We start from the raw sequence: 27,652 nt of genomic DNA on the forward strand, positions 1-27,652 counted from the left end.
GTTCCAGATTTTTTTCCAAAGCGAACTTCATGATTCTCGTCTAGAAATTTGGTCACCGTGTCGCAGCAGTCGTGGTCAAAGCTTCTGTCGAGGTATAAGTTCAAAGAAGAAGGTCGCGCGATGAGGAGAGGAGGAACGTGTTTAACGAACGGCAATAATTTATGCCCGGGCACGGCCGCGCGTGGAAAAAACTCGTTGTGCTCGTCTTCCCGCCTCGACTTCGACCAGTAGGCCAGCCAGTGAGCGAACTCATAAATAGCGGAAAAGGCTGGCAATTCGCTTTTACGTTCGAAGGGCTCTGCTCGCGTCCGTCCGAATTGCTCTTTTTCGAACTGGCTATTGCCACACTCCACTCCGAACGGATGATTGAAAAAAAAGGGGCGCAGCCGCTAAACCGCGAGATCCGCGCGCATTTCCTTCGAACTCTAGTAATTCCTTTCCCGGTCATTGGGGTTACAATGTCGTTTCTGGTTATCTGCTTACTATCGCCGCATACATCCTTCGCGTTACTTTCCAAATAAAACCGGTTAATCATCCGGAGCTTACATTTTTTAAACGCGTTTCCCGTTGGTTGTACAAGCGGCCTGGATAAGATCGATCGAACTGATCTTTTCTGTTCGTTGAACGCGAGGGGAAAGCAACGATCCAGGACGGAAGTCGATTAGGAATTCTTCTGCCTTCGGGCTAGCCCTCTTTTTCAAGCGTCGAGTAGAGCGGTTTAAAATCGGAGATACGATGTTTTGCCCCGATATTCGCCCCTTGATAACTTTCTGACGACAGATAAGGATCGGCAATGATGGAGGATACAGCGCGACGTATGATTTGTCTTTTGGCAGGAATGGAAGCACGTGGTTGTGTTTTATCTGGGGGCGGTATTGATTGGATATTTTTATAATACTCTTCTACAGCGGACTTTGATTTAAACCCGTCATCTGTTTATTAATATTCTTTGGACGATTCGGAGATCGAATTATTAGTGGAATACTCGAAGACCAGTCTGCCAACGGAATCATCGATATTCCGAAATGACCGATTTCTTTGTCAAGTATCCCCGCGTCGTCGAATCTGTGGAATAGTATCCTCGACGCAACAACAGTCCCTTCTTCAACGTGCAGCAATTACCTTCCCCCTTAAGACAAAGTAAACCGCTCTTTAAACCGTCCCTCAAGTACTCCTTTCCGTCCATCGAGACGGTCCCGTTTCTCCTATAGACTTGTCCTCGCGCGTTTCTATCCTCTTCACAAGGGGAGACGGAGTAACAGCTCTCGGGGGTGGATCAGCAAAAAAGGAGACAGTAGAGCGGGTTCTCGTCTCCCGTGAGGGAAGGACAGAAAGCGAGGAAGCACGAGGGTCGGAAGAAGGAGAGAAGAGAAAAGACGATGGTGGCTGGTGAACGCGAGAAAGGTAGGGTATTAACCGTGAAGAAACGAGGACCGGCTTTTCACGGTGGTGTCTCGAAGGCATAGCGGGGTCTCTGCTTCCGACTGCAGATACATTGCGACATGGAACCGGGGGTTAGTGTAGGGGGTTTCGTGGTGGCGCGAGAGGGGCGAAGGGACCGGCGACGAGGGTGGTGGGTTGCTCGGGGCTCGAAAGGGGGATGAAATGCGCCGCGACGCGCTGCGGCGAAGCCAGACGGAGACGGACTGAGTTTCTGCTCCGCATCCGCAGCATCCTCCCTCTCTATCCTCTCTGTCCTTCTTCAGCCCTTTCTCTATCTAGTTTTCTTTCTTCGTATCCCCTTCCTACTCCTTCGTCTCGTCGTTCACCCTCCTCCTTCTTTCCCTCTATCATTCCTCTCTCTCTCTCTCTCTCTCTCTTCCACCCGGTTAACTTTCATTTCGTCCTTTCCCTTCTCCACTCTGATCCTCCTCTTCCGCGTTTAACGTGTCTTCTATTTCCACGCGCCCGGCCTTACGCTCTCTCCTTCATCCCTTGCGATCCTCCTCTCTTTCTGTCTCGCTGTTTCTGCCTTTCTCCATTTCACCCCCCGACTCAAACCACCGCGGTCCAGTCGAGTGTCGGCCCGTGAACCGTGCAGTTCGCCTCGTGGCTCGTTCCCACGACGGCTGCGTGACGATCAAATTGTCCATTCGGCTGGTAGAAACACGCGCGACTCGACAACCGGCTTCCTTGCAAAGACCACCTACATAGATCACGGCAGGATTTAAGAAGAGTCGAGCATAAGAGGAGATTCTATCGGCCGGCTGGACAGCGAGTGGCGAGAACCAGTGTAGAAGCCAGCAACCGGAATCCACGTGGTGTTGACGTGAAAGGTAGAAGGGGTGCTCTCACTGGGAAGGGTGGAAAGGGTTCGAAAGTGTACTGTTATTGGTCGTTTAACTAATACGGTCACATGTTTCGTGTTTGAACAAGGGGACGATATTCGTAGCTTGTGTGAAAATATTGGACGTGGTATTCCTGAAGAGTTTGTAGATCGCTACGATAGCGATTCGCTTAATTTGCCTCTCTTTTTCTTTTTTTTCAAACAATGATTTTCAAGTTTCGCGTAAAATATACGATCGTAACGAGATGTTGGATATTCGTGTTTCAAGCAGCACGTTGGAAAAATTGAAATGTAGATGAAATATTTGTTTGTTGCCGTTTGTAGTGCTCTTGACCAGTGGATGGAGCAATGGGCAAAATATTTTCTTTCTTTTCTCTTCTTGATACCAACTAATTTTTCAACTTGAACACGCTATTGCCTCAAAGCAGCCAAATAAGCAGACCTAGTTTACGCTATTCTCAACAAGTCGAGAGGAGAAGCATCTCAGCTTATTAAGCTCCACTCTCTTCAACCTTTCCACCGCAACGCCCAAAATACGAAAAAAGAAAAAAAGAGGAAAAAAAGAAGCTGTATCGCGTCGAGAGAAAACATTTCTCGCGAATTTTCTTCCTTGCAATGAAATTCCTTTCCCCGTTTCTTTTATTCCTTTTTAGAGACGCGCCATGTATCACGCGATTTGGTCTAAAAATGAGGGCTTTCAAGAGGACCGGAAGCAGACCCTTCCGTAACTCTTTGACACGTTAGAAACACGCGTCATCGGTTCGCTTAGCATTCTTCGTATTCTGATCAGACGCGATCGAAATTCGCTTGCGTGCACTCTGATTGAAAATCAGCAATCCCGGTCCACGTGCCGCGAATCCTAAATCGTAACAAGCATCTGGCTACTTGATTCTACAGCCATTTTGAATCCTAAACGTGTTTCTTTCGAACGATACAGATTTTAAACGATGTTTATTGGTGTTAAAGGATTCTCTTTACCAAGAAGAAGAAACAAACTTTTCTGTCATCAGTCAACGGCCAAAATTTTCTAATACTTTCGTGGATCGCACGAGTTATCATTACGTATTCGACATTGACCTATTCGAACGCTCATTTTTCATATTTATTATATAAATAACGCGTAAGCTAAGATTAAATATTATACATCAAAAGGTGAAATAATTTACGCGGGAAAATTTCGAAGGATCCTTTTTGTCATATAACGCGTCGTAGCCGCGACGCACAAATTTGATTTCCGGTGAAATGCGAGGATGGAACGAGCCAAAGAATCGAATGTTTATCGCGTTTCACGGCTAGCAGAGCGAGAAACGTTTCCTCGTGTTCGGTTTTTCAACAACTGAAGCAAAATCGAGCCGCACGATCCATGCTTGTTTGGGCAGCAACGATAAATATCGAAGTTAATGGCTATCGCCATCTAGAAGGTGCGCGATTCAATGGAGGTTAATCGACCGACATCGGATCTGAATGAAACTAAATCGCGTTAGGCTTGATTCCCTTCGCACAAAAGAATCCAATTATAAGCCTTTCAACGGCCATTCGACAATAACCGGCCCAGTGTTCCTAACCTCTTTCCTTTCCGTCAGCATTAACCAAATTAAAATTCCCGCTCGCGATTGGTGAATGGTTTTTAAGCCGTACAAAGCTTCGTCGTTTAGCGTTTCTCCTCCAACTCTTTGTTATTTTTTTCCTTGCGGACGACTTCATTTAATATCGCATGAAAGATTAACATTTATCGATTTTACGTTGTAGTATATGTACGCCATGGTGAATGTACTGTGAGTGAACGAAGTATATTAGGCTTGTAAAATCAGTCAGGTGTTAATGTTTACGCTTTAAGAGTCAAAACAGTAATTTTAGATACAAGTATGGCGGACAGTAAGCCAAATACCGATATACCGTATAAACTGGGAGCGGATTTTGCAAGTACATAATCTGCAATTTTGTAAAGAAGTTGTATATATAAATTGATAAATGGTCCGGAAGCCATTAAAATTCATACGACTTCGAGTATGTCACCGATTAATGTTTTAATTCGCGATCTCGTTATATCTCTTCTACAAATTATACGAGATGTTTCATATCTAATGATCCGTTTGTTACATTTCAAGAAATTGTTTCATTCGTCTTGCATATTTGGTAATTCGATTGGTCACGTAAGAAACACCGCAATACCGTATAATACGTGTTTCAGCGATAACGATTTGTTACAGTTAAAGTCAGTGACCAATCTCGTAAATTACATGTTCAGTCATATTGTCGTGGTCGACTAACGCGTGCGCGTTACAGCTTTATTTATGTCGCGATAAACGCTTCTAAATTAGAAAATAATTAACGACGCGTCAGAAGCCAGAATTTCCTGCGAAATTCGCATCCGTTCTTTAATGTTCGCATGGCATCCGCGAATTTTTTATTTCAAACTTTATTCAAACAAATAAATGGCGAAGAGAGAGGATCTAAACAAAGAACGCAGCATCGTTTGTCACTTTAAACTCATCATTCATACCTGGTGTGTTAACCGACGAGACCATTGTGCAGTTTGCGAGTTCGTAGAAAGTAAAATGCAGCATTAATGTTCATCCAAGCGTGTCCCAAGAGCGCTCGGATAATTCCTCCAAATCTTTAGAGAATCAGGTATTTTGTACTAGTAACAGCATAATTAATACACTTCTTGATTTTATTAATATTTTTAATTCCATTGTTGGTTGGCGATATCGCAGCTGGGTTCGTTATGGCGGTGTAACGAGATGTCGAACGAAGAACGCTCGGCAAAGTTATCACGATCTTGCGACTACAACAATTTCTCCTGTGATTTTCACGTATAAATGTCGATAAAGTCATCGAGTCGGCTTGAGCGTATTGCTACGAAGAGGCACTCGATTCAAGCACCGATCACATATACCGTGGCAGCATAAAAAACAACACCGGTAATTTATCGCGATGCTCCAATACTTCCGTTTTCGATAACAGAGTTGATGCGATGATTTTCTCGGTGACCGTGCATCTTTTATCACTCCGCGAATTACCCGGCGATTATCCACGGTTATTTACATATTAAAAATATACCGCTATAGATAAAGACATAATTCTATGTGGCAATTCGCTTAGTTTCGTATCTTTCGCGACGAATTTAACACGAAAACGCAACCGTTTAACACGTAAGACACGCACCTTATTTCCCGCGAAACGTGTGATGCACTTGATCAACGATCTTTAGCTATTTATGTCAATATTAAACTGGTGGCGCCCCCTTTTAGTATATTGAAAGAAGTTCAGAATTCACGAAAACAGGAAAGGGGGCGTGGTATGGGGAAACTTTAGACCCGCTAATAGGTTTGTAATCTATTAACAAACTCAGTGGTCGGAGGCTGTCACTGATCTTGGCGGTACCGAACGAAATGAAGAAACACAAGTATCACTCGTGTAAGGATTTAGATACGTTATGGCGAGAAATGTTGTATATACGGTGGAAAATATATAGTGAAATCTTAAATTACGGCATTAATCGGCGATACCGATTAACGCATTCGGAGCTTGAAATTAGAAAAGTTACTTGTGAATTAATCGTCAAATTTCTTTCTTATATGTATATGTGTTTGGTGTGAAAGTAGCAGACTGTGTACTTTTAGAATTCTCTTTCCAAATTGTATGTTACAGAGGTCCCGAACTTCTTATCTTTCTCTAGGCGTATCAAATCACTGTTGGAGTTCTCGAAGCATGTAAGCTTTAACGTGTGATCGATTTCGTGACCGTAATAATATCTTTTCTATTCACAATACGTGGACAAATTATGTGTTTCCATTTTAACTTTACCACGAAACGTATTACATTATCGATGTAACGATCGATGAGACACGCCATTTTCCCGCGCTTTCGAAGTGAACAGAATCGCGACATTCGCGTGACTAGAAATAAATGATCGGGAAACGTTAAGTACCATTCCTTACCTGTATATCTCTTGCGAAGGTGAAGCCGCGGTGCAGCCAGAAGGAAAACCAAGTCCACGAAGAGAAGAAGTCAGTTATTTCGGCATTAATTAAGTGACGACGTCCTCACATAGACGCGCGAATACATGGTCATCAGGAGCGGTGCCTAATTGGCACGGAAACAACACGGCCATCTTAATTGGTTAATTTGCGAAGAGGCCCGGGAACCCATGCGTCACGGCACGCTCGACTATTGCAGGATGCAGTTACCTATAGCCATCTCGGAATAATCTTCCTGCCCTTTTCTTATATTACTTCCCTCCGATCGGGCCGGATCCGGTGAACCAAGGACTACCATACCGTCTTAACGATAATTCGAACAACCTTCCTCCTTTTCTATGACAAGTTCCTGCAATACGTGACCAAATTCGCGACCATGACCAGCGGACAGAGGAACAAGTCTGTAGTGCATCCGGAACAGCGGTATGCGTACATGCCCTGTCCGCTCTATGATACCGGTGAGTTAACCATTTCTTTTGTTTCCAATACTTTCCGTTTAACGACATAACGATATTACCTATACCGTTCAAGATTATAATCGATGCAATTTATTTTATTTTAATAATTTTAGAGGACTTAAACCATTATGGCAGTTAACGTGTTAGAAAGCATACATTTATTTTCTTTGGATGGTTTCGGACAATTAATCAGGAAACTTCGTAGTTTGAATATATTATATTTCTCTCGTGGAGAAATTCAAATAACCAATGTCCAGTGCACTTGTTCGGGCTCTCGTTTGTTCGAACAAGAGAAAATTGCGCAGCCAGGATGCGTAATACGATAGAAAGCCGCGAAATGCACAAGGATCATCGTTCCCGTAGGCTTCATACGACTGCTGTTCCACTTACTTATTATTTGCCATTGGAATGCAAACAGAGTAAGAAACCGCGGTTTCTATGAGATTTCCCTGTCGATTCCTGAAAGTTGCCGGCCAGAAGTTCGTAATAAAGGAAATTGGATTTCTATAGCGAACGAATAAAGTTTCGGACGGTCGAATCGGAACGAGTACTTCGGCCTTGGTGGCCTTACCGCGAGATCCTCCAGTTACTTTGTATCTAAATGTCGTTCGGTTAACAAAGGCTGACTAATAAATAAGCTTCTTCTCCAACTTTTAAATAAATCGTCGTTTCTTTCGCGTTCGCTGCGGCGAAAATGATCGTTGGATTTTTCGTATCGAAGGGATGAGCAAAAGAAACGGAAAATGCGGAGGCGGAAAAGAATAAGGTCTAAGAAAAAAAGGAAGAATGGAAAAAGAGGAACGAAGTTAAGAAGGAAGAATTTATTGAATTGAGCAGGAAGTTTTCGCATTCTTTATGAGATGTCATTTCCGTATGTCACTGAGTAAGCTGTTAATAATTATGTATTGTCCTATTCTCATAACATTATCGCTTAGCCAGATCGTTACAGAGTTATGTCAATGTTGTGTTAAAAATTATTTTACGTTTAAACAATACACTTTCTATGTAAGCAGATTTGCGGAGCGTGAAATGTTATTCATCGCAACATAGCGATATTTACTATGACAGAAATGCAGAAAACTTTCACTCGACTCGATAATTTATATTCAAAACATTTGAATTATCGTGTAGACTAGGCTCGCGAAATTTATTCGTTCAAGAATGATATTTTACTCGTCGCTAAGCCGCGTCGGTAGCACAATTTACGACCACACATAAATTAAGCGATTAGTTTGCGCATTACTGTCATCATCAATATTTATTAAATCATTTTACTGCGTTTTAAGATGCGCTTATGTAACTCCTTGTACGTACACATGGCCATTTGAATAACAAAACTACGAAGTTTCCTAGCTAAGTGCGCCGAATGCGCGAAACCACTTGGACGCATCTTTCACTGCAGTTTTCCTTTCATTTTCCTATCGTACGGTATAAGAGTACTTGTCATACAATTACCATTGCATGGTCTTTATTTCGATTAAAATAAACTCAGATGCATCCATATTTACGTAAATACGAAAATAACTGATGCGACGTGTTAGCAAACTCCGAGGAGTTGATTGCCAATAAATTCCTCGCGTTTCGAACAAACTTTTCTTGCTAACCTTGTTATATCGTAGACTTACGTATCAAGTTTCTTAAGGAAACTATAAAAGAACAATCAATTTGTCCAAAGATCTATAGTAGAAACTCTCCTTCAATGAACATCATCCCCTTTCTTTTTGTCTTGAAATGTTTCTTCTTAGAGACAAAATTGTTGCATGCGGCAAATCTACTTGCATGCGGTCAATTATGCCTGGAAATTAATTATAGCGACGAACAATAACCCTGGGTGCTCGTGATCTATCAGCGTGACTCGTGCGACAATGAACACGCCGCCTAATTGCAAATTTGACCGAAACTTTAGTCTCGGGACATAAATGACACGTCCTGGCCACAGAGCAGCGATGACATTCTGTGTCGAAACTAGTGTATCCAAGTTCGCCACGTATGATGAACGATCCCCTAGTGTCGAAGCCGAATTTACAACAGAGCCTAAGAGATAGGGTAGGAAAAGTGATGGCGAGATCTTCCTATCGTTTCGTTTATGACATTCCACCCACGTGTTTCCAGTACCAACGCGTTGTTAAAACAACACTCACAGGCTAGCTGAATGATAGTTAATCGAGAATCTTTTGATCAGTGACACGAGATATTTCACTCTTTCCCTATGGTTGATAAATTTTCAATGTTGGTTGAAACGTATAGTTTTCAAGCGATATGTCATGCTCAAGAATGATTACCTATAGTTCGTCGAATTTGGTTATATACATGGAATAATGGATTTCATTGTTGCCTATTCCAGGGTACCTGTTAAGTCAACATACTCTGCATACAGGATCGGCAAGATAAACTTAAACCAGATCCAAAGATACACGTTTGATCGATGGGTGGTCAGCCGCACAAAGAGACCACCGCACAGTCTCGTTTCAATCGGGCAGATCCCTTCGCTCCATAGAACGTTCGATTTTGTACGCCTTGCTTTTAGTTATCAAACCGATATCCAACGAATCATAACGCTATTATCACCGATCAACGCTTGTCATTCCTAGGTCAAAACGTATTTCTTCAGTTTTAAAGAATATTCGACTCAACGTTATTCGGCTGATGCATATTACCGATCAACGCATCGCTATACATAGGAGTTGAGGCAATCTTTCTTCCTCACGAACAACAGTCTACAAGAATGCAGGTGATATTAGAAAATATTAGCAGGACATGAATTTTCCACGTGCTATCCGGAGTACAAAGTTGCTAAAGTTGAATAATATCGAAGCTTAGGGTAGAGGTAGCGCAGTTTCAAGTTGTTACTCGACAAGTTTCCCTCCGAAGGGAACCCGCTATTTCGTGATGCTGGCGATTTAGAACGATTCGCGTCGCTTCATGTTTCATTCACCGTCCGTTTCATTATGCATCGCGGTGGTTAGCGAGGCCACGTGCCCACGTGTTCCCGGATTAATTGCAATTTCCGTCGCCTCGCGACACACCCGTAGACGATGTGACTAACACCGTCACGAACAAAAACCCGATTCCGAGCACCTGCGAATTTAAGTCTGTTCAGTTTACTTAATTCTCTGTGTCATCGTGTGATATGGAAATTGCCTACCTGTCGCTGCAGAAAGATGTTTAGCATGTAAATATATATCGCTTTGCTTTGAATGTCGTACAGGGGGATCGAAAAGCTGTTAGTCTAGGTAGATTTAGGGTTATAGCATGGTTTAAGTGTAGCGGGATTGGACCTTTACGAGACTTTAGAAGTACAGTTAACTCTTGTGTCCGAAGTAAAGTACATATTCGGAGAGAAGTTGATCTAAATGGGATCTTCTTAATAGCGTTCAAAGATAGAAAGTTTGACGAATATGAAATAAATTAAAGTTGCTTGAAATTGTAAACCCACCGTCATTCGAAGTATGTATTTTTCAAACTTTACTAATTGCTTGTGATTTAAGGATCGGTTTCATTCAAATAGCAAGGCTCTCGTAATAAACTTTATAGTAGAAAAAATTATAGCGAGCTTTCAGTTTGAAGCGATATAATCTTGGAATCTACGATCGTTAAGCCGCGAGATTTACCCCACGCATGGAATCAAAGATTCCAATGTCCAGCGTCTTTCAGCATCGAGGGTCGTTAAACGCTAATCGTCAGGCAAGTTACTTGAACAAGCGCTGCAGTGAGATTGCCATCGCGTTCACTTGGCAGATATAAAAGGCCACTGTGTGTCGTTGGCTCGACGAACATCGGAGAAATGGTCCGAGAATAGTCTAATTAAGGAAACTATCGGTTCAGAAACAGAGTCCATTAGATATCGCGCTCGACAAGTAAGCCAACTATTCTTCGCGCCGCGCCGGATTGGCTTCGCTCAACTATCGAACGCAGATAAAACTATTTAACCGAGAACTATAAAAGCGACTGGTCGTCGTGTCCAAATATTTGCCATCGAGTAAACTTGGAACGAAAGATCAAATACTTTCGAACATACAGTTCTAAACTCTCGTTTCGTAATATTTTATACAATGTATTTAAGATGCCATTTCGTAGGCGTTAATTCTAACGAAAACTCGTTCGAAGTAAAGCGAATCGTGGAAATGACTTTTGACGCAAGTTAAACAAATCCGCGTTACAGCTCGAACGAACGTCAAACTCGAACGAGGATAAGTAAAGTTCTCCACGCCTCGATGGAATTGTTCGGAGTTGCTCGTTCAACCAGCGATTCGCGTGTTTCTGAACGATTATTTACAACGGCAACCGCTTCAATGACTCACTTTTTCCTCTGTTTCGATAATTCGATATCAAGGCAAGGGTATAAAGTAGAAACTAAAATATCGCTAATCGATCGTGGTTAATTGTGCATGCAACTATGTACACGGGGATTAAAGAATTGTTGAATCGCGTTTGCCTGCTGTAAACCAGATTATCGTAAATCATGTTGCAATGCGTGGCGAGGAATCGAACCGAGAAATTCGACATTCTGCGATCGCGGTGCGTGTCGAGCTTTGGTTTTCCGAAATTGCAAAAGTCAAATCGCAGCAAAGTCAATTTAGAAAATCTATCACGCGTGCACTCGGCGTAAATGTTACGCGTTTTCTTTATTGTTTCTCCTTCGAGAGCTTCGAGGAACGTCGATCGAAGTTAAACGAAAATCTGTCTTTTCGCGTTTTGTACGCAACAAGGCTTTGTATTACGACGCGTAGACTGGCGCGTGTAAATTTCACGGGAAATTGGATTTTGCAACTCTGAAATGCCTCATGATAGATGGTATAATGATTGAACGGCAAGCGCGGTTCGCTTTTAAATGGCAGGATTTCTAATCTCGTGATAAAATCGAAAAACTTGTACACGATTAGCAGCCGCAATATCTTCCTCTCTCAATTTCAACACCACCTTATTTTGCTGCAGAAAGGTAAAAAGTGTGTTAAAAGAACATTCGAAAAACAAGGATGAATCGTCTCGATCCTATCCTTGAAAGCGGAAAAACGTTCTCAAGATCAATCACCCATTAATTAAAAGTCGCAATCGTAACAGCGTCTAGTAATTCGAGTCGATAGAAAAATCGTGGTCTTGCGATCTCTTTCCCGAAAATAGCAAGAATGCAGGAATGTAAATAATTCCGGTGGTAGGAACGCGAGGCCAACCCCTGAAGGAACTGCGAATTAGCTTCAGAGACTAAGTGCGAGCTCGGGGCGTAAGGAAGTCAAGGTTATCGCGAAGAGGATTACACGTTGGCTCGTATACATAGTAGGGAGAAAAAGAAATTTGCACGGGCGCATCAAGGTGTGCGATCGATTGTCTAACTCGTCCGCGGACGAGCGTCGAAACGCTCGTCTGACGGCCATGTTTTCGTGACAGAGCCCGATAGACGCTTTATTTCTAGGAACGGATTGCTTCGATGCGAGATTTCAAAGCTTGCGTGCTATGTTGTAGGACTGCGATTAGATCTAAACAAAGTATATCGACCCATCCGCGTGGAACGAGGTGATAATTATAATTAATCGATAGTTAAAACGGCGTGACCACGTGTCTTTTAAGCGCGATGGATTTCGAAATAAGATTTGGAAGTCAGAAATTGGCCTCTGAAACAGGAGATACGTCGTATCAAAAGCGTTTCTCTTGCGACAGGTGCCATCAAAAGTTTATTTTCATGCGCACGATGGTTCAATCACGTATGTAGAATGTCTTAACTTTCAACGTGGTACGATTTATCGAGAGATCTCTTTCATTTGTATCCTGCCAACCTTTAGAAGCATTGATAAATCTGGTCCGCCTTTTAACAACTGCTATTTGTCTTCTCCTTAAGCACGCAGCTCGTGTGCTGCGTAGTTTTCTGAACGGTGAAAGGGAGAAAAAATGGTACTGGATATCGCGCGACATTGGCCCTCGATTTTCCTCGACTGGTTAAATAAGCGATCGAGGATAAAAGAACTGGTCACGGTTCTGGTCATGGGAACCAGTACGTGACGACGATTTATTCTACTTAATCCGTTCGATCGTACCTGTTTAATGAATCTCGTAGTCGTTAGATCAGCGCTGATAAACGAACGAACGGAGGCAACATCATCGAGGATTATTTATTCATTTACAGTGGACTTTTGCGCGAATTTTCACTTCACAGCATCATCGCGTAAAATAGATGAAAATTATGGCCATCCAATATCTCTCGACGTGAAATACGATTGTGAACGTAACAGACTGATATGCGAAGTTGATTGATATCGAGGTTAACGGCTTTGGCTCTTGTCATCGTTCGCGCGCAATGCACAGACGCTTCATGGTTCGTTGGCGAAAAAAAAATGACACGCTCGATCGAATATATTAGAAACTCAACTGGGAGCCATAATTCTTTACGCTCTTTGAAGTGTCGAAGCTGTGGATCGACGCGAAGTGCCAGGTATTTTGAAGGTTTCGAAAGTAACCGAAGGAAAGAGGCGAATGAAATTTCGGATCAACGTATTTCCATTTAAAATTTAAAAGCTTTTTACAAAGATAAATTTTACAGTCTAAAGAAGTGCAAATAAAAAGCTCGGGGACTTTGGTGCGAAGACTCGGTCTCGATTTTATTTAGATAACATTCATTTTTTTTTTTCAATTAGATAGCTAGAAGAGAAGAATAACGAAGTTCGGATGGCTGGTAGAAAACCGGAAACCATCTGGTCTCCAAATTTCTGGCAAACGATAAATGCAGGATCGTAATTCCGAGTACCGGCCTTGTTAAGCTCTCGTCTGTTTTATGACTACTTGTTGAACCGAGCAAACGACCGTATCGAAACAGTCGGCGATGGTTTTCCTCTCTCCACCAAGTTTACGTTCCCGTGTTGCATTCTTGGCTGCGTCCTCGCAACATTCAAATTTACGCGCTTGAAACTAGGAATTTTCCAAAATTCCGATATTGTACGGAGCTCTTCATCCGAGATTCATTCCTGGACGATCGCCATTTAGAACAACGAACAGACGCAACTTTCCCCAAAGGTAAATCCTTGTTTCGTTCCGAAGAATCTCGCGATTTTATCTCATCGTCTGGAGTCGAGAGCAATAACGAGGAAGCGCTCGTGCTACATTCCTGAATTTCCAGAGATCGTGAATTATCGCGGGCATGTTATTTGCCACGTACGTTCTTTCAACAATAACCGTGATTTTTTATCGAGCGTCTCAGACAATGCCTGACTCGTGTCTCGTTTTATGTGTGCCGGACGGGAATCATTGTCAACGGTGCAAATTGAGAACGTTCCTCGCTATGATGGAAGTTTATCTAGCAGAACCGTATTGTGTTTACCGAGTGTAGATGGCGTACAATTATACGTACACACTGTCGTACGATGAAGCTCGACTTTACTCGTTCTTCGAAACGAGTTTCCTTTAAACGAAAGGAGAATTCCTTATATTTTTCCTTATAATCTCTTTACCTTGATCTATTGCTAATTTTTCCAAACACCGACTCTTTCACGGCTTCCCAAGGATCTCGCCACGTGCGATCAAATATTCTACTAATAAATTAAATACCCTGTACTAATGTAGTAGTTCGTAACAATATTTTATTTATTATTTATCGTCGCTTAGTCCGTGCCTTTAGACTTTGGACGAACTTTCGGTTTTACATCTCTTATGTCTATTTCTTTTCTTATATATCTACCTCCCCTCTTTTCCACTCTATTCCATTGCACCGCCTTAGTTATTCTATTCTCTAAAAATTAAAACTAGGAACTACAAATTAACCACTAATGACTAAAAACTATTGCAACTTTGGGCTTTAATCTCCTTGCTGTGCATCCTTCCTGTCGTTTGCCCTTCTCTTCTCTATTATTGCTTTCAGTTCTGCTAAACCTTCTCCCGTTTCGTTTAGCATTTTTCCTATGTCCTTTGGTCCTCCCGTTATTTCACATTCTTCTATTACAAGTTCGTAACGATAAAAACGTTGAAACCACGAATCTGTCGTAACATCGTGTTGCTCTCATCGCAAGGAAATCACACGAAACGATGTAACCGCAAGCTCAACAAATAAAATAGGCTCGAAGGAACAAACGATCGAGGACAGGTCGAACGGATCGGGAAACAGATAGATTCGGGGTGTTGTTCGACAAACAAGTGGATGGTTTGCCTTGCACGTGACGCGATGGCAACTACGGCGGGGCTGGATGCAAAATTCCAAAAGGTGGCGCGGGTACGTCTCGATTGAGTTGGACTCGGCTCTAAAAATAGCACGCGGTCGTGGAAGCAACGCGACGTGAACTTGACGACGGCGAAGGTCGAACGCGCGCTATCGGAATGCGGATAAAGTACGCAGGTGAGGTATTTGCGTTGCAATTTTACCTCCTCGAGCGTTTTGAAGCGTAGGGGAGCGAACCAGAACGGAATCGATCGGAGTTGGTTTCGCGAACTGTTGCGGTATCGATTCGTTGCTATTGCACCGTGTACTGTCTAACTGTACTCGTTGGTTTCGCGAAAACAAATCGAATTTTACGTACGAGCTGCTCCGACTTCCTTTTGAACAGTGCTCCTTTGACGAAGGCGTTTCGTGTTTCGTGGAGAAGTTCGAGGAGAAGAGAAAATAAGTTAGACGTTAGTTGGACGCCGTATTACAACGTGCTGTTGAATATACAGAACGAACATAAAATGGATATTAAGCAACTAATGTCAACCAATGATCACGTAAAAATGAATAAGTTATTCGTAGATCTGGAGATCTGGAATTAATTGATCCTGGAGAATTGGAATTAATGGATTGATTTCTCGTCAAAGTATCGCTTTTATCAATCGTGCTCGTGATATTTGAATATTTCGCTTCTATCGTAAAGTTTCCTCGTTAATTTGTACTTCGAACGTCGATAATGCTGTTCCACGTGGTTTCCCTGCTTCTGCCTTTTTTTCGATAGAAATTCTCAAAATTTGATGTATGATCTTTTCGCTATTTTACGTCTTTCGTGACTGGTAGATTTTTCTAAGAAAGATTAATAGTTGCACGAGTGTAAGAAATGTGATTAATAACCAAAATATCTTCCAACTTTTGCTCTAAGAGTTCGGTAAAATTCTCGATATAAAAAGGGTACTTCTCGAAGTTTTTCATTCGAAGAACCACGATACGAGCTTTGGAAGTAGAATTGTAATTGCATTGGCTTGTAGAAACATCCAATACGAACTGCGGACTAAATGGAATTAAAAAGTCAGACAAAATATCTCGAATACTTTTACGATACAAAATAAACAGAGCGTCGAATATTTCTCACGCGTATTTCTACAAAACTCTTTGCGTTTTCCTTCAAGAATTCAGCCTTTTAAAATTTTAAAAGCCTTACGACTTTTTAAAATTTTAACCAACGTTCCATCGATCGCGTACCTCTCGTCAGACGTTTACAAATATTTTCTACGATCGGATATTTCTAGGATGTCGTAAAATAATTCGACATCGTCTTAGAATCCCCTTCGAACGTTATTTCGCATTTTCTATCCGAAGTTGACTGGATCCGTGCTGACGTAAAAACCTAATGTCTCCGTGCTCATCTTTTCTTGACAGAGCAAACGTCGCTCGCTGTTCCTTCTACGTTCTTCCGTCGCTACTTTTCATCTCATTTTCGTTTTTGCTCGGTTATTACGTTCCAGAATACTTTTTCGATGTCTGCTTTATAAAAAGCGTTTTTCGTGTCGTTTAACGCGCAGACGTGGCTTTCGTAAACGCCAACTCGTTCGAAATTCGTCGGGCAATTTGTTCGAACAAACCGTTCGCCAGCATTTTATGCCTCGCTCGTGGAACGCGTATTTGCAACACACGGCAACGCGCACGCAAAACGCTGAATTTTGTGTACAGTGGATGTGCAGTCAATGAATACTTGAACTTCATGGCAGTTTCGTGACTATCGATGACCACGTATGGCCTGCCCTTTGCTCGTACAGGATGAGCTTTACATTTTCTATCGAACAATTCGCCGAGTAAAAATAACTCGATCGTTTCGTGTTTCGCTTTCAATTACAAAGTCAGGAAGATCGGAAATACTTGCAAAAAACTATCACCACCTTCTGCAATTTGATAAACGTAGATCATTTAGAAGATTGCGAAAGAGTAACGGCAGATAGTCGCGGAAATCGTAGGAACGAATTAAAAATTGTCGGAAATGAAAAGGCATAAAAATACGATAAATCGCATTAGAAGTTCGTCAACCTCGTTGAAATGACCTTACGCGGTAAAATTAGCAAACGATAAACGTTGAACCGCGAGCTTGAACCTCGAGGTTCAAGTTTAATGCTCCTCCCGTTCTGCTTTCGCCTGAACGCCTAAGTAGAATGTCGAGCGCCGCGAAGTTACGGGAAGTTGCCAACTCCTCGCAGTCGTCACTGTCGAGCACTTAGTGCCGCGTTTCCGCCGGGCTAATATTCCACCGAGAAACGCACTGACGAACCCTCAGAGGGATCGATTTTGAATAGAAGAACACGCTAACGACGAAGAATCTCTCTTCCAATGGTCGTTTAAACGCTACAGATATTATTAGCTGCGAGAAGTTATTTCCTGCTAACAACGACGAATGCTCAGAAGGATGGTCGCGAGGAAAGAAACTTTATTATCATCAGAAATATAAGTCTCGAGCAGAGGGTGTAAACTGGTCAAGAAGACACTCCTCGTTTCAATTCCTCGAATACGATCGGATCTCTACGAAAGAATCGTGATCGTTGAAAAATATGGAGCGATCATCGTTACAAAGATCAACGAAGTTTCGATAAGCGTTTAGATATCAAAGTCGAGGGTCGATCGCCGTGACATTGCACGATCTGCTGATTCCACCGATTCTCCGTTTGCCAATCTCTTGCGCACAGTACGCCGGTTCCCCTAAATTAGCCACCTTGAAGTATTCATAGTTTTGTCGTATCGCCAACGCGGTGTTAATGCGTTTACGTTAGTCCCGCAACGAATGCCAAGAATAAGCTTTGCCGAAGACACGATGTAAATAATATCTAGCCGATTGACTATTTGCCTTTTGCCGTCATCGAATATCCGTGTCATCTTGCGTTTCGTTTCCGTATTTTCTTTAATTAGTAGAAAAATCGTACGGAGAGTAGTTGGCGGGAATTGTTTCATAGGAAATGTGGTGGAAAAGGAAACGGACGATCGTGAGAATAGAACGTGGCAGGTGAACGAGAGAATTGCAAGAAACACGAAATGCGTCCAAGGCTGTCCTGTTAATTACAAATAAGGGCGTTGTTCGTTAGTGCCTCGCAGTAGAATACGCCAGTACTCGGACCAGTAGCGCAGCCCGGCATTTCTTCCTCAAGAAAAGTGATACTCCATCGTTCGTGAATAGAACTAATCAAACGGTAACGACTATGAAATTTCAACATTGTTTTTGTTTATTCCACTCTCGTTTTGCCTTAACGTTTATTTGCAAGAAAAAAGATCCCTTTTATAAATTATCGATCGCTTATCATCGATTCAAGCTTCGCTAGAAATCCTTCAAACATCGTACGGAATCTTAGAATGTACAACGTACAAACACAAAATAGTTCGTTTCTTTCGAAACCCATAATCTTGACGAAAGGAAAGTCTGTCGACAATCCGCATAAGTCGAAGGCGATGGCGTGGCAGCCATCCGGCAAATCGAACGTCGATTCCCGACTTCGGACCCAGGTCCACAGGTTCGATCGAGCGATTCTCTTCTCTGTACACGCAAAATCCGTTTCACGGAAACGCCTTCGTAATCGACGATCAGTTACTATCTACCATTCGATCTTCCATAGTAAAACTGTTCCCTGGGGGTGGGTCGCGCTGGAAATTAGGTAACGAGGGTATAATGGTCGGTATAATCCGCGGCCAGTTCTTCAAATACCGATAAATCTGATGGTGATTCTTTATCATCGCATAAAGTGTTGCCAATTTGGAGAGGAGTTCGTAAATTTTCACAAAAACTATGCTATTAATCAGAAAGATAATTTCGGTTTAATTCGGTTTAAGTTCGAGTAAGAAGCGATTCCAAATTTTACCAGTATACGTCGTTTTCGTCGTGTTCACTGACTCGTAAATGGAGATTCCAAGACGGATGAAAGGACTGTTGCCAAAAATGCGACGGGCGCGATTTTCGTCCCGCTCTTTTATTCAGACTGCTGCAGTCACGCTCAATATTCTGAATTATAGCGACATTCTGTCATCGTAAATCTCGCGAAAGGGAACCAGTCTCGTCGGTAGTTCGATCACTTCTAACGCAGTTTCGCGCATTCGTGAAATTTGTACGTTAAATATTTGTACGTTAATCGCAAGTTTGGGGTTGGGAAATTGGTCGTGTTTTAAACTGCCAATTTTCTCTTTTTTTGTTATTGTATATCGTTCTCCGCGCAACTAAATTTATATGGAACACTTGTTGATCTTTTAATTCCGTACCCACGTTTCTCTCGAGTTAACGTAGTTTCTCTCATAAGCGAGCAAAATTGCTGTTATAACTTTGATAAACATTTTTCTTCGATACACGTATCGGCTATTTTCCCTTTCCTTCCTCCTTGTACAGCTGGAGACGCAGCAGCTCCGCAATAACAGTTATTTCTCACGTCGTTTTGCTCCAACGAGACACCGTTTGTCGCCCGAAACAAATTTCGATGTTTACGATCGCCACGTTCTTCCAACGATTATCGCGCATTTCGAGCATGTACCAGATATCAAAAACGTTGAGCACCGAGAGAGCATTTTACATTCTCAATGAAACCATGTCACGTACCATTTTCCGTGGTTAAAATTGGTATCGCGTCTCAGGAGAAGTCGCGATTGTTAGAAAGTTCGCCATGTTCGTTGATGTAAAGAAATTATTACCATTTCGCGTGATCGTGTTAGTTCTCGCAGTTAGCAGTTTGTTACAAAGAAACCTTCGACGAAATCCTTCGACTTTTTCCCCGATGACGCTAAGTAGATTCTAATAATATTCACGTAACGAGGTTAGTTAATTTTTCGAAGTGGCAGAGGTCCAAAAGAATTGTTTTGTTTCGTGTCTAAACTTTCGACGTCCTTTTTACAAGAGGATAAAATAGCGAGCGCAAAGAGTTTCCCTTGGTGCGTATTATCGATTTTTCTCAAGATTCGCCTGCTTTCGAGTTTTCGATTGAAAACCCGCATCCATTTTGCCATCGAGAAAAAGAACCGTAGAAGCATTCGCGCAACGAGCTCGCAACATTGCTCAGGCGCGTCAAGAACCTCGGTTATTCGCAGTCCTGGCGTGTGTCGCGACGCCTCGTGCTCGAGAACCAGTGCCAACCGAAAGCGGTTCGAGCCGCGATACCTCGCAAGGAACGTAAACTCGATATTCACAGACGTCTTAAAGCCCATGAGAATAACTTTATACAAGCGATTATCGTTGAAAGGATCGATAATATTAACGCGTCGCAAGTGTTCAAATTTAAGTGCATTTTCCCACGTCGCTTGCGAAAAACGCGTAGTAGCCAGGATGTAGGCAGACCTGGTTCACGCAGTCAACGACGCGTCAACTATGCCAACAAACTATCGTCTCGCGTTTACAGGCAACGCGGAGTATTTTTCAAGAAATAAGACACGATCCAACTTGTGGTATTTCATAAGGACGTCGGAACCGATCGGAGCATCCAACGCTGATCGAAAATTTCGGTGCATTTCCTCGAGCATCGGCTAACGAAAGTGGCGCAAAAGAGAAGTCGGTGGAGCTGGCAGGCAACGCAACGTCATCGGGCCTGGTCAGCGTCGCGACGCCTCGTGCACGTTCAGTGCGAGGCTGTCGGTCGCGTGGCGAAGCTACCCTCGCTCTCCGGCAAGTTAATCGACGAGGACACGTGGGTCGCGCGTCAAATCGATCGATCCTATCCGTGATCGAGCTTCGACGGAAACACAGGTTGAGGCAACACGGTGTATATACGTGCACGGGGAGGAAGAATCACGGTGACCAGGGTCGGAGATAACGAGCGTTGGCTGACAAAAGGCCTTGACGCTGCGCGACACACACACACACACACACACACCACTACCACACCCGTCCACCCGTGAATATTTCAATACCGCATCGATCTAGCGCATAGTCGACACACGTGTGTCTCGCGATCGCGTCTCTCTGTATGACTTTTCCGTTTGATTTGTAACTCCGCAACTCGGTTTACCCGTGTGTCGCCTGTCCGTCAACCACGCAGCGGACTAATCAGCAGGTACTACCTCGTCAGGACAAGTTCACCAACCAAGTATCTCGTCATGTTTTGTGAATTGTGGCGTGGAATTATTATGGTCGAACGAACGATTAACGGTGCCATTCTCGGCTCGTAAATGTGCTCGTGCATCTGTTCCGCTGTGTTCCAATCCCTATAGACCGCAGTGAAGTAGATCTGTGTACACCTGGACAGCCATTCAACGCCTCCGTTCCTACTTTACCTCGAAATCCTAGTATATAGCTATATGTACGTTGATCATCGAGTTTCACGATCATCGACTCGACTATTCTTGTTTCGTGTTTACTACAATATATTAACAAAGTACCGATTGCCAGGAATCTTATCCTTCTGGTTCGCTGTTTTTACACGCTTCGCTCTGTATTTTTGAGTAGACGTAGAACCAAATCATAGTAGTAAGATTAATGCCAGTAAGCTGGTCCTGGTGACTCATCCTGTTCGTTATTTGAATGCGTTAAATGTAGCTGTTGGAAGGTTCAGCGTGGACCATGTATGACGGCACTGAACGTGTTAACGATCGTTCTTCGTAGCCGATAACCGATGATTGTTGCTTGCTGTCCGCTTTCCATGTTGAGAAAGCCGGCGTGTATGCGCACGGTGTCTTTCTTTGACAGACAAACGAAAGCAACCGAAGGTGGCTCTTCGTTACGATCGCGATCGTACAGTCGTGTACTTTTTTACTCATAGCGAAGCGTCGAGCTCGAACAACCTCGAAATAAGACGCGGCCCCTTCTTAACTTTCGGCTTGTACGGAAAAACACAGTTCGTTTTGCCTCGCAACTTTCTCCAGCCTAACGATGTAACGCGACGTACCGAACTGTTACCCATTGACCGCAGACTAGTTCGTGAAACACCGCGCCAAGTTCTAGGAAGAAGAAGGTCCTTCGTTCGCGATGCTCGTTACTTCTGTGCCAGTCGAACGGAATTGTAAGATGGAGCGTAATCGCGCGTTTCAATGCTTCTCTTTTGTATGTGCAAAAGGTAACTAGCTCGCAATGTCAAAGGTATTTTGTCCGATGGAGCATAAGGAATACGCGTTTCGCGAAGAAAGGGACTCGATTCTCTTCTTCGCGCGACGAAGGATTCGCTAGGGAGACTGTAACTTCGTTTTTGGAAAGTCAAAGGGAAAAGGACGAATGCTGTTTCTTAAATGTTTTAATTAAAAAATAGAAGTTGCTGCGCGGATAGTTGTTCGCCATATATCCTTTAACCTATTTGCAATGACAGCAGTGGCGTGCAGTTTGTAAGACAGTACGACAGCGTTTAAACGCGTAGTTGGCTGAGCGCAACCCAAACTACGTACATTCTCGCGAAAACTAAATAACGTTTATCTATTACGATTAGCATATTCAGAGGCAAAGTAAAAAATGTTCTTCCACGAGAGAAAAGAATTCTGCTTACGGAGGATTCAACGTTTAAACTCGAATAATAAACTTTGAATCTTCCACAACGACCTCGTCCCTATCTGCCACAGTTTTCAGGAAACGTGAAACGGTATCTTCGACTACAGTTTGTCCATTTCTTATCCCGAGTTTTCTCGTTTCGAATAAATCGGTCTTAAACGATCGACGAAAATTATTCAAACACCTGCAACGGATCGAACCTGTTAACAAATATCGTAGGAGCCAGGTTCGCACAAGTACGATCGACGTTGCAGGTCGAGCCGCATGTATCGAGCTCTCGAACGCCTCTGCCGTTTCCCGTTTCACCGACTGCGCCGTAAACAGCGAACGCTATCGTGACAAGACAGTCCTCCTTGCGGCTGCGGCAGATCAATCGAAAGGCTCGAGTATTAAAGTCAGCGTCGCAGGGTCGGCCAAACAGTCCTCCCCTAGCGTGGAGGGCACGTCCGCGTTGCCTGTACCTCGACGTCACGGGTCACGACGTGTCGCGACGTAGTGTTCGCGTCGCGGATACATCGCGGTGTCAGGAAATCCAATCACGGTCTCTCGAATCGCTTGGAAATCGGCGTCTGGGGATACCGGAAATTTCGAATGACGCGCGAGACGGATCGTGAGAGTTTCCGACGAGTTTCGACAGGCAAACGGGGATCGAAGGGTCGCCGTTGGATCCAACATGGGTAACGTGTCTTTATTAGAACGTAAACGAGGATCCGCGATTCTCGCGTGACACGCGATACCGTTATTGCCGAGGTGTAATTATAATTCTAGACCTTGAGGTTTGTTGGTGAGCTAAATCGAGCGTGGTTAGATCGTCTTCGCGGCACAGGTTGGCTCGACCAACTTTGTAAATCGTCGCGTTCTTCTTGTGATCTCATTCCGCATGATCTTGGGCTTTTTTCGCTTATGATCGGACGATACTTGGACGAGGGCGGGAAATGTTAGATTCAGGTGGACGTACGATGGTAACTCGCCAACTGGACGGAGAAAGAGTTCGAGAAATTAGTTATCTTGGAGCACGCCAAGCAAGGCGGTAGGGTTTTCGATTAAACGAGATTCGTGGCGCGTATAAACAATCGATGTAATCGCGTTTTTTTCAGCAACCGAACTCGAGACGAAATTGTCGCGTGGCTACCGTGTCGAAAGAAAAGTAGAAGAAAAGCTGTGCATGACGCTAGTGGGTAATTCCGAAGGACGAGTAAAGTAGCACGAATAAAAGTTTACGCTCTGCTGACGATTCGTTAGACACGAGAAATCCTCGTTTTCGAAGTTGGCTGGGAGAAGGACGAAAGCGACGGCAAAGCGAAATGACTCGAACGCATCAGGATGCGTTGAATTCCTTCAAAATTCGGTCCTTTCCTAATTAATCGCGTTTCCTCGCGGCAAGTTTCCGAAATCGAAGGTTTAACGAACAAGTGTAATCGTTCAGATGGACCGTTGTTTTCGCGACCGAAGCTCGACGGCGACGGTTCTTTGGCTTATCGAAAGAGTATCGATGAGAACGCGCGGGTCTGGACTCGTTTCGTTCTCTCGTGAAAAGTGAAAGAATAAAAAGAAACGTCGGAAAGTAAAGACGGAAGAAACCGGAATCGCGTACGGGTTACTAAGAGAAGAAACACGGTCAAACGTAAGGAAGCTGCCTAGGGACGCTTTCGTGATCGTCGAGCACCGTCACCACCACCACCGGCGTTGCTTTCCATACGCTGTAAAGCTCCAAAAAACCAACTACTCCTTGGACTTGAAAACATCTCGAAACAATTACATCGCTCGGCCACCACGTGCTACGGTGAACAAAAAATAGATAAGAATAAGAAAATTAAAACCAAAGTAAAGAAAAGAGAATAAAACAAAGTAGCGGGAAAACGCGCGAGAACCAGACGTTCCTCCCTGTTCGTTACTTGTCTTTGTCACACTGTACCTGTCTGTTTCACACACTTGTCAGTCATGAATCTTATGTTCCGCAAGAACTTCGGCGAGAAGGGATTCGGTGGTGGTGGAGGAGGAGGAGGAGGCCTGGAGGGTCGAACGACCCTCGGCAGCGTTTGCGGGCCGACGAATTTGGGGTACACGGGGACTCGATTCGGCGTGGTGCGCGGCGCCGGCCAATCGGCCGTCGGCACGCGCGCACCGATCCGACGCAGTAAAGAGTTCGGCTACTTTCCCTCGATGGGCGATCACGAGCACCAGGGCTTCGGGTACCGGACTCATCTGTTTCTAACGCCACCGACAGGCGGTGCCCTCGGTTCACCCCCCGAGGAACCCACCGAGAGGTTAGGTCCACCGCCTAGGAAGAACTCCGGTCCTCATCTGATCAAATGGGGTGGTGGGGGAGGAGGCGGGGGCGGTGGATCGGGACAGGGATCCGGAGCCGGGGGACAGGCTAGAAGGAAACAGACTCAGACCGCGCAGCAAAAGGATTCCTCGGAACCCTCGACGCCAACCGCTTCTAGACAGGTAGGTGCAGCTCTTGGTCAGAGATTTATTTTCTTTTCCATATATATTGACACGTTCGCACATCGCTAGCTTTACATTTACCCAAATTTAAGGATTTGGCAATTATTTAAAAGGTAAAACACACGACCGCATGTGAATTCCTCTAATCTCGTCGGTCTCCGATTTGACGGAATTTTAACGCACAGTCGCCGCGTCGATGCGATCCGAAAGATCGATGCACCTTGGCCGGACGTGTGATCGTTCGTTCGTGTCTAATCAAATACTTCGGTTCAGGTGTCAGCAATGTAGGTTAAATTTAATCAACCGCCCTCTCAAGCCGGCAAACTACTACCAGCAACGAGCAAAGATCCGTGGCAATCGTAGAAACCTAATTCCGATCAATGGCCACTACACGGACGACGATTTCACGGCGGAACAGAGTATTGCAGACGACGTATATCAACTCTGTGGATATTCCCAACGAGAAAACATCGACCAACTGAGCGAGGATCGAACGTTGACGCGTCTCGCTAAGAATCCCGAATCCTTATAAAACGAATGCCGATGGAAATCGTAAATCTTGTTTCGTCTCGTCGACGTATAGATGCGCAGTTCGATGACGAATCGGGGACACGATACGTAGCGTTATCGCGCTCGATTAAAGCTTGTTGCTCGCGCTCGAGGACACACTCGACATAAAACGCTCGGCCACGGAAGCGGCTTCACGGCCTGACTTCTTTTTCCTCTGATACGAGCATCGTCGAGAGCTGGACGGTGTTGTTCCGTTGCAAATTACACGCTTGTAACCCGTTCCATGAACGATACAGAGACTCCGCGAATCCCTATCGACGAGTGGCTACCTGAAACACGGCCAGTCCGGACACTCGTGACGATATTTCAATGGAAAGTACACGCCCCGAGCTGGATGCACACGGACACGCGGAGAGTACGGGGCAGTCCGGACTGAAGCACACGCGGGATAGTTTCGCGACCCGGTGGAATTACGGAGGAAACGAGAGGGCCATGCACGGAACGACCCGCATAAACTTACACCTACGCTATCCTCGTGGCCGGCACGCAAACTCGCTATCTTATTGCACGCCAAGGCGGATCCTCGCGACGTACCATAAATTTCCTGCGAGCCGCAGCCAACTCTGTTCGATATCCTGTGCTCATTGTGCTCGTTCCGTCCGAACCCTTCTCCATCGCACCCGAATTCCTCAATGGATCGCTGCACTGGATGTTTGTGTCTATCGTTGTATTCGATGTTTCTTTTTTTTAAGAGAGCCGAAAGAGCGATAGAGAAATGTACGGAGATCCCTGCGACGCGTTGATTCGATCGACGCGGTTGGGAGCAGAAACGGGCCTATCTGTAATTTAGAGGATGAATAACATTAAACAGTGTGTAAGATATACTCGATTTAGAAAAGCCGTGCGATACGCCGCTGACGCGCGTTAAGCTACAGAAAAAAAGAAAGGGAAGTTTAATAAATTAAAACACGGTCCACTTAAAGGCGCGTTACGGTTGGTTTTCATAGACGTTTGGCCGAAGGACAGCAAGTTTTACGACTGCGCTCGGGAAAATTTCGAAATTCTCAGTTGAAAGTTTACCGCCGTGGAACGTAAAGCGGCTTGGCATCTTTTAGACACACTTTTACAACGTCTTGGACGGAACGGGACGTGAAGTCGGTACGCGTACGACAGCAATATAACGTTGCATACGAACTCGGCTCGGTTTCGATCCCGTGAATGTAAATGTACACCCGCAACGGTAGTGTCTTCCTTCGAAAAGTGAAATACGTGAACTGTACGAGACAAAATGCTTTTTACGTGTCGGCAGAAATTTATCTGGCAAATGGACAGTTTATCGAACGAGATCATTCATATTTTTTTTTCATAATCCATTTTTCACTTTCATTCTTCGTTATGTTTTAAGAAATATTTTGAAGTTGCCGAGGGGCAAAGATATTTTGCTGTGTCGTTAAATCCCTCTAATGAAGATTCTTAGCTGCAACGGCTACCAGTATGTTGGAATCAATTTCTAAGAGAACTATGCTCGTACTGAAATCCTCTACAATCAATGGGACCAGTGGAAGTCCCGAAAAAAAACACGAGTCACCTTCTCACCTCGTAGCTTCTCAGCTCGGGCAAAAGAAAATTTGTAGTCCCTGCGTGTCCCGATCGATAGCCTGGCCTCGATCTTGAACTTTAATTATACATTTTACGTTTCGACTGCGTGGCTCGTTGTCGTGAAATAATTTCAATTACCAACGCGCCATGTGTGTCAGGTAATGTTGTGGCCAATTGGTCTCATTGCAATTTGCGAGGAGACCCGATACAACCAAGCCTCGCTGCATCAACGTTATTACTTGATGCTATTTAGAAGAGAATTATCAATGATTAATTGTTAATTAACGATGCAGGATCTGGACGAATTATTGCAGATTGCTATACGACTATAAAATATCGGCCTTCGCGATCATTTTATAGATACAAAGAATTAAATTAGTTTATGGTCGTAAGAAGCTAAATTCTCTGAAATTCAAAGATAGTCGATAATGGTTAAAGTTGCGTAGTATAAGACGCGTAGCAACCCACAACTTGTTCCTATTTACTCAGCTTGCTCGACTATCCTGAATATCGGCGAAAAGCGTTCGCTCCGTTGGAAATGTCGTGCCATTGTCGAAAATGTCGGGTTTGGTTACTAGCGTTTCGCTTGTCGCCATAAATCACGGAGAGGTTATCAGACGAATGGCTGGCAAACGGGGCAACAAGGGAAGAAATCGCGTTAACCTACATCGTGAGACGACACCGGCAACTTTAACATTCGCTTGTTACTCGAGGGTGCTGTTAAAAATGCAATCGACTCGAGCTTAACGTGGAAACACGAATAAACACGAGGTCGTGTTG

At 44.0% G+C, this 27,652-nt stretch overlaps 1 protein-coding gene across 10 annotated transcripts in view; it reads left to right on the forward strand.

Annotated features, from left to right (window-relative positions):
- The first annotated feature begins 1,638 nt into the window (after positions 1–1,638).
- The window catches only part of LOC126921860 (uncharacterized), a 30,629-nt gene continuing 4,615 nt past the window's right edge, over positions 1,639–27,652 (forward strand). For 2 of the 10 annotated variants that reach the window (XM_050733840.1, XM_050733841.1), the window contains exons 1-3: positions 1,639–2,276; positions 6,251–6,728; positions 24,275–24,763. In XM_050733840.1, coding sequence (XP_050589797.1) covers positions 6,696–6,728; positions 24,275–24,763 — 522 coding nt within the window. In that variant the 5' untranslated portion in view covers positions 1,639–2,276; positions 6,251–6,695. Of the gene's footprint in view, positions 2,277–4,815; positions 5,212–5,620; positions 5,708–5,754; positions 6,004–6,250; positions 6,729–15,111; positions 24,764–27,652 lie in introns of those variants that run through there. The other 8 variants (XM_050733833.1, XM_050733838.1, XM_050733842.1 and 5 more) reach the window with 8 other exon arrangements.

Source organism: Bombus affinis, chromosome 11 (genome assembly GCF_024516045.1).
Source record: "Bombus affinis isolate iyBomAffi1 chromosome 11, iyBomAffi1.2, whole genome shotgun sequence".
In the NCBI taxonomy this organism is placed as follows: Eukaryota; Metazoa; Arthropoda; class Insecta; order Hymenoptera; family Apidae; genus Bombus; species Bombus affinis.